The 14,017-nt window shown below is 40.1% G+C and overlaps 1 protein-coding gene across 2 annotated transcripts in view; it reads right to left on the minus strand.

The window, feature by feature from the left end:
* The window catches only part of plxnd1 (plexin D1), a 109,703-nt gene that overhangs the window by 8,291 nt on the left and 87,395 nt on the right, over nucleotides 1-14,017 (minus strand). The window contains exons 23-31 of one of the 2 annotated variants that reach the window (XM_033968977.2): nucleotides 11,886-11,990; nucleotides 9,894-10,027; nucleotides 8,829-9,027; nucleotides 8,397-8,543; nucleotides 7,577-7,733; nucleotides 6,814-6,917; nucleotides 5,014-5,077; nucleotides 1,789-1,823; nucleotides 385-489 (exon numbers count right to left, since the gene is read on the minus strand). In XM_033968977.2, coding sequence (XP_033824868.1) covers nucleotides 385-489; nucleotides 1,789-1,823; nucleotides 5,014-5,077; nucleotides 6,814-6,917; nucleotides 7,577-7,733; nucleotides 8,397-8,543; nucleotides 8,829-9,027; nucleotides 9,894-10,027; nucleotides 11,886-11,990 — 1,050 coding nt within the window. The remainder of the gene's footprint in view (nucleotides 1-384; nucleotides 490-1,788; nucleotides 1,824-5,013; nucleotides 5,078-6,813; nucleotides 6,918-7,576; nucleotides 7,734-8,396; nucleotides 8,544-8,828; nucleotides 9,028-9,893; nucleotides 10,028-11,885; nucleotides 11,991-14,017) is intronic. The other variant, XM_033968978.2, reaches the window with a different exon arrangement.

Raw genomic sequence — 14,017 nt, forward strand, 5'->3', positions numbered from 1 at the left:
GTTGCTTCATTCCAACTAGTTGAGAATGTGTTGATTCAGTGATTCATTCTGCATTTATTTATGTATTTATTCGTGTATTTATTTATTCATTCAAATACTAAACTTCACTAGTAGTCACTGCTATTTAGAATCCTAAGTTCCCCAGTGACATTCAAGGATGGGTCAAATGCAGAGGACATATTTCCTTGAGCAGACAGTACAGTACCTTTCTTGTATCAAATAGCCAAAGATGCACAGACATTGGTGAAAAGTTTTGAGAATAATAATAGTTTTTTGCATACCACTTTTTTAGCCCTTTGTCCCAAACTATTCTCAAGCCGGGGTAAAAAAGGGGTCAGGTAGAAGGTGTTTTGATATTAAAGTTTGTAAGCTCTTTGTAGTCACCTTGGTGGACAGGAGGCGTGTCAGGTAGATTTCCGGCAGCACTTTCTTGTGGTGACTTTGTCTGTGTTTTTTTCTAGTCTCCATGAGCTCGTCGTGAGGTAGGACCTGCAACACCAAAAGGTCATCACACATGTTTAAGCAGTGAAACCAGCCATGAGCGCTCAACAGCTTCTGAGTGTGGGAAGTCAAAGGGGGAATTTTTGTCTTTACTTCAACCCCGACACCAACAAAGGGTAAGCCACATTTAATAAGTGATTTTTACTCATTTTTTTCAGATGGCTGTGTGGTATGAATATGTATATATGAATTTAGGTATGTAATATAACATAGTTGCATAAATACATTTTTACAGTAAAGTTTTTTTGTTTATTTTACTAGGATCTTTGAGCCTAATTACAACCATGGAATAACTAAATAATTATAGTCCATCTGCTGTAGCTCCCTTCATTCACTCTGTGTAATGTACAATGACCAACTCACCTTTGCAGATCGTTGAGCAGAGGGAGGGGGACAGAAAACCCATATTAACAACTCCATGAGTGTTTCACACCCACCATTTTCCCTTTATTCTTAAATTTTAAGCTTTATAGAAAATTCAAATCATTTTGGAAAAATAGAAATGGTACTAGGCACAAAACATTATTACACCAAGCCCTTAGATAACCTGTATATTATCATGCATCTGGCAGGTCTAGCAGAGGTGAGGATAAAAACCATACAAAGTCCCCTCAAACTTGTGGTAAAAAAAGGAACCAGAAAACTAACTATTCACCCGGCAAATTGTATTCCAAAGAACTCATTATTCTGAAGTCAAAGGGCCCATATCTTTTCTGACGTTTATAAAAGAGCTTAAGCAGCATTAGCGCTGTCATGTCCTCTCAGCAGCTTTCCTTCTCACCTCCATTCACCTTATTTCTCTGTCATCAGCCTCACTCCTGACTGACTAGTAATAGCGTGCACCTAAAAAAGGCCTATGTTGTAAACTCCAGAGTAGTATTATAGCTCAGTAGTACCATAGTTTTAATGTGTCCACTGGTAGACCATTATATAAGGGAGACATGGCAATATACAAAGTTTTCACATTATCAAATAGTCATTCACTTTCCAGTTTACTAACACACATGGTAAGAGGACACCAAATAATCTGGATAATAATCCAATCCAGGTTTGGGTTAGAACAGTGGCTATAGTGGCTTTTTACTTCTAGCAATAATAACATAATAATAGTAAATATATAATCATTAATAATAGCTTGTTTATGGTTATTATTTGTTGTAAGTATGAATTTAAATTTGTGGAAAAAGGACTCACAAAACCACTCAATTTTGTGCACACGCCGTATGCAAGTGAAGGCCCTCAACCATGTAATTAGAAAAAACACGTCTGATTACATGCGGTACTCACCAAGTGCACATACTTCTCCGTATCCAGATCTTTCACTGCAAAAGACACAAAAATACATTGTGTAAAACAATGTGCAATCAGCGAGGTGGAGACTAAAGGGACACGATGGGGCAGAGGTGTATGTGACAGATAGGCCAAGGGAAAAACAAGACAGAGATTGACAGCCAAGCAGGAGAAAGAGATAGAGAGAGAGTGATTAGGGTGGATGGGAGAGGGGGTTGGTGGTGGAGGTGTGGGGTATGTTGGGGAGATTAGCAGAGGCAGACACACAGGCCATGAGTGGTTCTGGAGCCACTCTAATGAGATGGTAATGCTCAGCCAGTGTTTGCAAATGGCATTAAACTGGGCTGGTTTACATGTGATACTAAACATAAACACAATCACTACATGAGCGCATAGGTGGACAGAGATTTTTCATCCTGAATATATATTTTCATTCATGAGTTTCCATTTCCTGTTTTCTAAGTGATATTGAGGGGTTATTTGCCCATTCAAAAGATATATTATTTAGCTTTGAATCGCTGACTGATGTGTTAAACGTGTGCCTCAGATAACGTTACTTATAATTGCTCAAGACTGTTAGGGTCTAGACATACAGAAACATTCAAATTCATTTCAAATGCACATTGTTCACCCGCATTTAACTGTATTAAAAAAATATAAACATAAGTATGATGTCAATTAGTTGTACTTATTTATTTAAATATGCTGGCAGAATGAATGTATTACACTCAAAATGCAGTTATTTACTAGAGCTATTAATTACATAAGGTGTCATTATCGCTTAATGGTATTGTGGTTCACTTACAAAGGTATTACTCTTCACTCTGCATTTAAAGTTCAGAGTATAGGCTCCAAACTTGGTATCAAATTGCATGTGGAAAATTGGTCTAATTTTCTTTTTAGAGGCTGCTGGGTATAGAATTTAAAAGTAGCTGGCAGTGGCAGGATTTGAAAACGCTGGGAGACCCATTTTGGCCCGTTGAAAATTCCATGATAGTGATAATGATAGATTACCGTAGAGATAAAAGATGTAGACGGCTATACTATACTGGCACAAATCCTTAAATTGCATTATACGTAGGTGAATACACAGATTATTGTGCACTGACAAAGCTATAGGAAACAATGTCAGATACTTGTCCAGGCTTCACACAGATACTCATGTGCTCTCATTACAGACAGCTCTGCCAGAGATGCTCCAGCCCAGCGGGCCTCAGTCCAGCCCCTCAGCACTCATCACAGCGCGGACACTGTTTCACATTAGCCAGGGAGCACTACAGGCACATAACACCCCTTGATGCTTTGAAGCCAGTGCCAGGTTTTGGTCCATAAGCCTATTCCTGGCACTGGGTGAATGGCTTTGATGGACATAGACTGTGCAGGATACAGCTCTGGTCTAGTACTGATTATAAAATGGGAGAAGGACGGCCGACGAGAGGACGAGAAAATTATGGAAGTGAATCTATGTGCACACGCTTTAACTCTGACCTTGACCTTATCACTCAAATTAAAAGTTAACAAAAGTATATATATTCAAATATTACATGTCATTTTATTATCACCACAATATTTAATTTTTATGATTTATGTTTTCTGGTGGTAAATCTCATCATGTTATTGCTTTGACTGAACTGTTCCTCAATATATAAACTTATGTACCATTTATTGATTCAATTCTAGGCATTTTTATTGCCAAAAATACTTTGATTTTGGTGGAAGTCCCCTGTGTGTCTCCCTGGAGATTTATAAGATATGCCATTTTGTGGAACATTCCAGGCAAAACAATAACTTCTCCAAGAAGAATAGAAGGCTTCAGACCCTCCATCTAAAACTTATATTCTAAACTATATGCAAGCTTTCATTTTGGAGACATTGGCTGCTTTTTCATCTTACATAAAAATGATCAATACAAACTGTCTACAGGGGCTATCGTATTCTCTTCGAAAAATATTTAATAATAATAATAATAATAATAATAATAATAATAATAATAATAATAATGGCTTACACTTGTAATGCACTTTACAGGCTTGTCAAAGCCTCTCAAAGCGCTACACTATAGTCATTATTCATTCATTTCCACACTTGATGATGGTGATGGTAAGCTACTATTGTAGCCCCAGCTGCCCTGGGACAGACTGACGGAAGCAAGGCTGCCAATCTGTGCCATCGTCCCCTCCGACCACCACCTATCATTCGTGCACACACCACTTTCATACTAGGCAATGTGGGTGAAGTGTCTTGCCTAAGGATCCTCCGACCTTCGGGTTGGGAGGACCAACACTCTAACCACTGAGCCACTGTCGCCCCAGTGCACTGTCGCCCCTGTAAAGGCCAGTGCACAGGACCTGCTCATGCCAGTCTATAATACATGAATGTGCTCCAGACTGTGGTGATAGTGGAAGGTTACAGTTACAGTTTCTGCCTGCTTAACCCTCAACAGGCAGAGCTGCCTCCTTAATATCTCACAAAAGAATTCTGGAGTCAGGATTCGACTTCAAAAATGACAGAAAAATGTCATAAATTATCAGAGGAAGTTGCATGATGGTGTCTATATTTTAGAACAATGTGAAAGTGCTTCCTAATCCTGAAAGAGTTTTGCATATCTATTCAGCTTCAGTGGGTGCTTGAGAACGGTAGCAGCTCAATATTCAAGATTATCCAAATGTGTGAACAAAACAAAACACAATTCCAGTTTTGCCTTGGTGTTTCAATGAGGTAACAACATCATGATAAAAAGCTGATAAAAGCTGAGTTTGCCTATTATTCTCTTTTTAACACATTTAATGCATGTCTTTGTTTCTAATAACATGCAGCTCGAATATGTAACCATCTGTCAACAAGATCAACAAGCCATTTTTGCATTCACAGTCGTGCCTGGACATTGGGCCGAGTTAAGTGGCATTTTTCCCTAGCAGCTGACATTTGCTAATGGAATACATCTATAACGCAGAGAAGGAGGCTCGGTGGCAGCTCTCCCTGTGAGACGTGTGACTATGTGTGGTGATTTATTAGCTTAGATGTGAGCTTTGTGTTTTGGGGTGAGGGCGGGTGTGCAGTTCCTAGCTTGTTTACATGGATGTATCATGTTCTACTGATGAACAGACCATGTGCCCCTATACAGTGATGGAGGGGGTGGCCGTATTTATTCAAGGGCGGCCCGAGTGTGTGTGACAAAGTGACTGCTGGTGCGTGTGTTTATGTGAAGGTTGTGGAACGTACCTCTGCCCAGCGTGTTTTCTTTCTTGTCTTTCATGCTCATGGCTAGTGAAGCCCCTTCTGGGACCTGCAGAGTGAAGGAGAGAAGGTAGAGGGCAGGAGGTTAAAGGTTAGTTGGGGTATATCATATCAAATGCCCTCTAGGGGTGGTAGGGATGAGAATGGGTAAATTTTGGTTGATTGGTGAAAATTTGAAATAGTGATGGTAACCTGGCCAAGATCATTTAAGTTGTCTTGTCTTGTTTTAGTAGAGCACTATGGCATTAAACGTATTGATCTTAAATTTATTCAAACAATTACTGAAAACATGAATTCTTACTTTGAGCAGGTTTGCCTCTCCTCGATCTACTAGATCTGACCAGTATCTTGGCCCAGTGGTGTTATCTGTTTGTCCCCACGTTGATTTATATAACATCTCCATGGACACAAGTAGGCATATATGCTGTACTCAAAAAGTTACACAGTGCACCCTGAGGTCCTGTTTTCAAACTATTAGTAAATGCTTTGGTCAGGATTGCTTAATGGGACTTAGTTTAAGCCTCATTCTGACCTGGATTTGTCCTGGTTTTGTCCAGGTCTTTGTATCCTGTTTTAACAAGTCTTTGTATAGAAGAGTCATCTGAGGTCCATCACCACCAATGCCCTCTCAAGGGTGCAGCTATTAGTGATGAGGGATGCATATGTTTGCCTATCGGCTGGAGACAAACTTGGCTCATTAAAGTCGAGCCTTGGTGAAATGGATTGAGCAGCCTTTTCCAGTGAACCCAAGTCTGTTAGTATACGCTGCGCCTCATCGCTTTCACAGCTTCAGTCCCAAGGAACAGCTTAAACTAAACAGAGCACTTACCAAGTACAGGTAATGGGGCAAAGGTCAGAGGTCAGCTAATGTCTGTTTACTCATGTGCAAATGAAAGGGACATGAGCAAACACACATAATGATGTCTACAAAGGAAAGAAATAACATAACACTTGGACATAGTTTATTTTCCTTCTTGAAAGTAGTGGTAATTTTACTGCTGGTTAAGGGATTGGCCATATGGTTTTCTATAAATAATCGACTAATACAGATGTTCAGGTGGTATGCGGATTCCTCTGCAGTTTCAATATTTGTGAATTTTAATCCACACTTTGACCTCTTTGGGTTGTTCAGGGCTATTATAACTTACTAATTTTGTAACTGGTTTTGCCAGAATTTAGACCTGGAATAGTCCTATATAGACCTGGTTTAGGTCTGGTGATGATTTGAAGATTTGAGAACCAAAGGACTAATAAAATGGATATCAGATACAAATATGTTATATTATAAATTGAAATGTTTACAATAAAAAAATAATATTTTATACATACATAGTGATTAAAAAATAAATTTGCATATTTAGATACATATTTAGATCCTCCGTGTTTATTCAGGCTTGGGGGTGCCACAAAGATTTGACTAGCTGTTAACACCTAAACATTGTTGCCATTCATACTGCATTTGGAGTTTTCAGAGAATCCATATAACTGACAGTAATTTGTAATAACTGTAACTGACTGTAAGTATAAATAGACTTTTCTTTGCTATTGTCTTGTATGTCAGAGTACAATCAGCTTATAGACTGGTCTGGACCTCATATAAAGCGCCAGTGAAAGTGGAGCCAGCCCACCCACAGAGGACACCATTTACAAGAAGTTCTCACCTTAAGCCACCCGCTGATGCTGTTAGATTGTCAGGATATACAGACACACAACAGATGACAGCCAACACCTCAGAGACCTCACACACACACACACACACACATACACACACAGAGTTATTCACACCTGGTAATGGAAGACCGTGTTGAGCTTCTTCCTGCCATCCTCCATCACTGACGAGTTGTCCAGGTCCTGCAGAAGTCGACTGTTGCTACCGGAGTCGAACCACTCTGTGAGTGACAGGCAGAAGTGTGGAGAAAGTGTAGGAAAATGAGAAGAGTACGGCAATATAGTGAACTAGTAGTATAGTATTTCACAAAATTATACGCATCAAAAATATGAGTACATTTAAAGTAACTGTAAGTTTAACCACTCAAGTAAGGTAGTAATTATTTGAATGATTACATGAAAATATAACTTCCTCTCCCAAAACCTTCTATAAAACCAGGTTTAGGGGTGGCAGCAAAAGTACATTGGCTTATCCCTTGCAGTGGACTTTTAGTTTGAGCTGAGCCAATGACACAAGTGGATATTGTAAATCATATTCTCATTTTCTATAAATAATTTCATCCTAAAATTGTAACTAAGTAGAGAGGAACACAGAGGAGCAGTCGAGCACTAACTGTCTGTGCCACGACCTGTGGAAATATTCCCTGGCCATTAATCAAATCAGCTCTAGGGCTCCACGGATTTTGAAAGCAATAACTCTTTGTGATTATGACTGTACACCCTCCTCAATGTATTCTGTCATTTATTATATTGCTGCCTCGGGTTAGTTGAGCTTCATGAGGGGGAATTGACCTTTTGCAAAAGAAGATTACTATATCTCATACAAGGTGGCCGAGGAGGAAGATGAAAATAATCAGCCAAAATGTCCTCTCCCTCTTACCCAGGTCCACGTCCTCCGCTCGGGGCCACTGTGAGAATGGCAGGTTTTTATAAAAGGCCTCTATGATTTTTTCCTTCACTTGGCAGATTGTGTCTGTGTTCATGACCCTGACAGACAGAGAGTCCATGCCGCAGCCCTGGAAAGATACATTGATGTTCTGCAAAACAAAACAAAGTAAATATAACTTATCAACTGTCATGGCATTAGTAATAAGCTGCATTGCAGTAATTAGGCATTATGATCCAGAGCGGCGAAATGAAAGCGAAATGAAATTAAATATTTCGTCCATCCTGGCCACCAGAGGGCAGTGCTGAAAGCACTGAATATTTCCTTTGCACATGCGTTGGAAACATTCAGTGTTTTCAGCATCGCCTTCTGGCAGTCATCCAGGATTCATAGAACTGTAGTTACATACATAACTTTCATTTTCTTTCATGATTCCATTAGAGGGAGGGATATATTAATACAATTGACGAAGGCGAATTGCAGCATTGAATGTTTTCTTTGTTATAAATCTCCCTCAGTGGTCAGAGTAAATGCACACCAAAAATCTGATAATTATGGGATTCCACATCTGCCCATGTGTTAATGAGGGAGAAAGTAAAAGTAACTGTAAAGTGATTTTATTTTGACTTCCAAATACCACTGTTACTTAGTCCATTAATGAGCTTATACAGCCATTGCCCATTACTGATCTTTGCAGAATTTTTCAAAATAGACTTAATTGTCTGCATTATGAACCATTAGGGTTGTTAAATGAATAATCCCTCTGTCTGGCAATGGCAGTTCACGGTCAGTGTGTGACTGTGGTGAGTCTGACCTGCGGCTTGGCCTCAATATTCTCACGGAGCAGCCATTCCTCGTTGAGGGTGTAGCGCGCCTTCCCTGTGATGGCGTCTATCGAGCCCTTGTTGATCTGTTGCTTGATTGCACAGAGCAGCAGGAAGAAAGGCTCGCCCACTGTTTCCTGTGAAATGTGGACATGTGGGCAAAAGCTCGGTTAGGTGAAGGAATTTATGAAAATATATTAAAGCAGAGATTGAAGTAGTTAAGTTAAGTTAGGCAAAATTTTGGAGTAAGTTGGGAAATTTAAGTACATTTTGAGACAAAAGTGTTATTGATGACTCTATTGATAATTTCTGGAAAAGTGCTCGTGTTAGGCATTTTGAAAACCATTAGCTAACAGACCTAGCCCACAGCTGGGGATTTTTTAAAAACAACTTTTCAAGCTCCGACAATAAAATGCACTTACCTTGAGGTAGCTATACATGCATATAGACATCCAGTTGGTCAACATTTTCTCCACGACAGACTCTGTTCGACGAAGCATCAGTTTTGGATTTTTGGAAGCCGAGGCATCGATCAAATCCACAAGCAGGTCCTTCATGATACTGGTGTAGTACTCAAGTTTACCATGAAGGGCGATGGTGAGAAGAGAGGCCAAGCTGCATCTGGAAAGAGTGAGATAGAGAATTATGTGACCAGTGAGAGAAAACACGCTCTTACAAACATGCCCTGACAGTGTGTGGTCAGTGGAGATTTTAAAATAACAGCAGCCCAGAGTCGTTCCGGTTGCACCTGTGACAGAGGCCAAAAACAGTCCTGATGTAATGCAGAGAGTGAGTGGGCGAGGTGGGGCCAGAGGTACAGGGGATTTCCCTCACAAAGTCCTTTCTAATCCACCGCAAACAGGCTGCATCAATCAGGAAGTGCTGACTCCAGAGATGGGACAAGGATGTGGCCGTCAGACGGGAATTTTTCTTTAAGTGGATCTCCATAATGACACAATGAATAGACTGATTATTTACTACAGGGATGTTTAAAGTGATGCTTTAAATAACATACTGTGTCAGCTTTGCGCTTATAGATTCAACAATACCGCCTTGAGAATGCCCAGTCTCGTCTGACCTCTGAAGCTAAGCAGGGTTGGCCTTGTTAGTACTTGGATGGAAGACTGTTGGGAATACCAGGTGCGGCCAAGAGGTAGCAGTGGCTCTAAAGCAGCTATTCACTCAGTCCTTAAGCAAGGCACTGCTCCCCCTTTGTCTATATATGAATGTTGTATGTTGGATAGCGCAATCTAAAATGCTTTGGGTGTCTTGAAAGGTACTATACATATCCAATAGCAATTCTTCTTCTTATTATTATTATTTATTATTATTATTATTATTATTATTATTAATAAACGCAAACAGCGACCCATAGTATAAATTAAAAAAGAACCCTGCCTATTGGGGGCTAGGTATTAACAATGACAGAGGAGAGACCAGTAACCATGCACAGCTGGACAGTTGTAGTTTATAGGTTTGACTTTTACCTGTCCCGTACAGCAAAGTCCTTCTGCTGCTCCAGCGCGTGGACAAAGGTGATGAGAAAGTGCTTATTGTTCAGGAGAGTAGAGAACAGAGTAATACCCTCCTCTATGTTGGGTTTTGTAGAGTTGTTAGACTGCTGAAACAAAAAGATAGATAAAAAAACATCAGTTTTCTTTCATCACTATAGCCCAAATACATTACAACAGTTTGGGTGAAACTCTTTGCACTTAACCAGAGAACATTTTGTTTTTTTATGTCACAAGTGTAATGGAGATCTAAGTCCAGAGGGGACAAATGGACTGACAAGGGCTCAAATTGAACTTAAAGTGGAAAAAAGCAAAATTTGTCTTGTCCCAGTACAGCTATATTGTAAAAGTAGCTTTTGGATTGTCGCAAACCATTTAAAATGAACTTATTTTCCTATTTTTAAGACAATAAACACCATGGACGAACCCACTAAGTATCTGGCTACATCTGAACTGAACCAGAACTGAACCAGTACTTAACAATTTCCAAATCAGGACTATCAGGACGAAGTGTCCAATTTGCAACTACGCAAAAAACCAGAGTGGTAATCAAACTGACTCATTAAAACCAGTATCGCCAGAAGAAGCTTGGGCACCACCAGTCACACCGACCCCACAGCTTGAGAACCAATGCATTACACACCTGCTGGGTCCTCCTAATCTATTTCACCCCCTGTGCCCTATCTGGCGCACAATTCATCTTTCCATCACACGCTGCGTTAGACCCCTTACTATTGTGGTCGGTCCCTCCTGCATTACCGTATCTCCTACTTTGGGTCCTCTCGCTGGGTTGCAATTGTCTCTAAATGTGCCGAGTCGACTTAATGAGAATGGTCTATCTATGGTGCGACTAAGCAGAGGTGGTGATGAAGACTTCCCCCTGGACTGCGGCCATATGGTGTGGTTTTGGAGGCTGACAGAAGGAGAGCAGGGGTGTGTAGTAAGATAAATGCCCGCCTGTGAGATTTATTTGCTGTGACCTGGAAAACACTTCCTGGGAAGACGATGTGGATCCAAGGCACTTCATCACTGTTAGACAAGCTCCCCCGGCTGCCGACCCAAAACCAGCACCCGCAATCGTTACTTTCCCTCATGCACACCCTCACACGTGCACATGCCTCCCCCCTTGTTGGCCGTTTTGGCAGAGAGGTGTGTGAAAGTTCATGGCCTCTTACCGTCTTTCAGTCAGGCCGTCATTTATATTTCCGTGAGACTGAGGTGAATTGGAGATTGATGCTGTATTTTTCCGTGGGAAGTGTGTGTCAACAGCTGTCATCAACTTAGCGGGCAGCGAGGTGTTTGACAAGCAGGTTTCAGAAAGTCTCACTCAAAAGAAACCGCTAAATGACATGCAAAAGTAACATCGCAGCAACACCTGTGTTTCTCAGCCGGTACAAAGATCTCAGTGATAGTGAATGTTCAAGGGAGTGGTTGTGTGGGTATTCCCAGTGGTATACAAGGATGTTCTGATAGTACTGATACAATAACAAAACTGCAATACAGTCAGTTCTTGTTTCTAGTTTAGTCATGGTACATTTAGTCCAGTTTTAATTAGTGTTTAGTATTAGGCTTCTGTTAGATCTCCATAATGACTCTCTATAAGCATTTGTAGCCTAGCTAAAAATGACACATTTACAGTACTCTTTTAATATTTCAATATATTACATTTAAATTAATTACTTTTTTTTTTCTCAAATTGTACTTGGGGTTAAAGGAAAGAGAATTACCGGGTATCTTATTTTCTACTACTATATGCATACATGACCACACAGACACTTTAGCAAACAAGTCCAAATACACATAAGAAGTGCACACAAGCAAAAATGCACAATGCGCTTTCCCCAAACTTCTTAACGACAGAGAACCCTAACAAGCTTCACTGTGACCTAGTTGAGAAACAAAAGGAGTTAAAAAGTTGCCAAATGAGGCAGTGTGGCAGACACAGGTCCTAACTGCTTAACCCCTCACCTGCCAGTCCTGCAGCAGAGGGTGCGTCTCTGGGAGAGCTTTGGGTCCCAGCGAATCGTTCTCATAGACAGGCAGAACCAAGGTCTTCTCATAATCCAAAGACATCTGAAAGAGACACACACACACACACACCCCCACACACACACACACACACACACACACACACACACACACACAGTTAACCATTAGACTGAGTGAAAGTAATACATGATGTCTTTGATTAAATTGAGTTCTTAATTGGAGGGAATGTATTACTGTTAATAGAATTACTGTGACAACTTATACTGCCCTTGTCATGGATCAGTTTTCATAATTCACCACTACTGTTCTCTGATGTTATCACTATTTCATTCTAAAATGTTAAGTCTTTACAACTTGTACATGTATAATTTAAAACAATGTTGGATTCTATATTTTTCAGCAAAATTCTCCTTAAATTATGAATAGTATTTATATCTGTTGCAGCTCTGTTTCTGGGACTTTGCTGCAGATTTACAGACTGGAACTGAAGTGCTGAATTTTGTGTGACTGACCATGAAAAGGAAACATGACTCCGTGACACTGACAGTCATGAGCTGTAATGGTTTTGCTCGAAATTGACTTAAAGCCAAGAAGAAGCTCTCAACTCAATCTGTCATTTTAGGGCAGTTACTTTTGGCTCGTTTTCAAACTGGGCCTTCACACTTTTTTGTCTGTGAGTAATTGGCTAGGAGAGGAGCTACTGTGGAAAAAGACAAAGACATGTTCAGAGTAGAGTAGAGCAAGACAAAAAGTACTGCAGATCTGTACTCCCGTGATTACAAAATAGTTAAGGAAAACAATTTAGGTGTACTGAATAAAAAAGTACACTTTACTACAATGAGTATTGTTAAAAAAATGCAGTTGGCTCAAACTTTTCCCATCAAATTCCACCTAAGACACATTCTGGCGCCTGAGTACCACCAGAACAAAACCTAAAAAAGGACTATTCCAGATCTAACCTAGTGCAACGTCTAAAATAGTACTGCATAATCACTATACTAGTTCTAAACGTGGATTAATCCAAACAGGAGAGAATGTTGATAAAATTGACTTGGTAAGCACAGTTTGAGAACCACTGCAATAATACACTCAAAATGTACTCAACTAGATCACGTGAGTAAAAGTATGTAGTTACTAGCCCACTGTAACTTCTGCATTGTATTTTGCTGTCTTTGCGGAAAAATGCGGTGAGACAATACTGAGGCAGCAACAGTAGGATTTATGCTCCTCTCTGCTCTACCTTTCAACACTCTCCTTGCTCATTTCCTTCACAACCAGAAAACAGCCCAATGTCCAACAAAACAACTGAAGTCATATGACATTGCACAAGGATGTTCGCTTTCACAACAATGGGATGGGTGTATGAGAAAAGAGAGAAGAATGTTGTTTGGAAAAATCGAGAAAAAGTTTAGCTGTTTCTGTGCCTGACATTGTTCTGTCCGAATCAAAAGCCAGGTCTGTGGTTTACAAACTAAACACTCTCAATTGTGCATGCTTTGTTTTGCCTTCTGGTTTGTACTTCTGGTGTTGTCACAGTTAATCATCTGCCTCATGGAGTGTTGTAATTTTAACCAATGCTACTGCTTTGATTTCTATTGTGGAATAACATTCTAAAAGTCAATAAAATTTCATACAGATGGGAGGCAGCCAAAATGTAAATGTAAATGTAAATGTAATGCAGTGAGTTCTTAGGTGTAGTCCCTAATAGAAAGGATCAGCATCAACATTTGTGATCAATAAGAAAATCTTGCTCTTTTCACCTATCTGGGAGTATGATGCCACATTATAAATGACAGAATCTGAAAACAACCAAATAAATCATCACTAAGAAAAATTATTGTGACCATTATTCTGAATTTGTTTACGACTGACAGAATATAACTTTGGGGTGAGTGTGGCTTCGTAGAAGAGTGTGGTTTAGTGGAAGAGCGGTCTTCTCTTCTATTGAATGCTCCTTTGCTAGTACTACCGCTGTCTCCCTGAGCAAGTCACTTCAATATGTGAGTAAGTGAATGATTAGTTAAGGTCAGAGAGGACTGGCACTGAATTGCAGCCACCTCCACGTTATTCTGCCCCGGAATAGCAGAGTTTGGAATTATGCAATGTAGGGT

Source organism: Periophthalmus magnuspinnatus, chromosome 7 (genome assembly GCF_009829125.3).
Source record: "Periophthalmus magnuspinnatus isolate fPerMag1 chromosome 7, fPerMag1.2.pri, whole genome shotgun sequence".
Classification (NCBI taxonomy): Eukaryota; Metazoa; Chordata; class Actinopteri; order Gobiiformes; family Gobiidae; genus Periophthalmus; species Periophthalmus magnuspinnatus.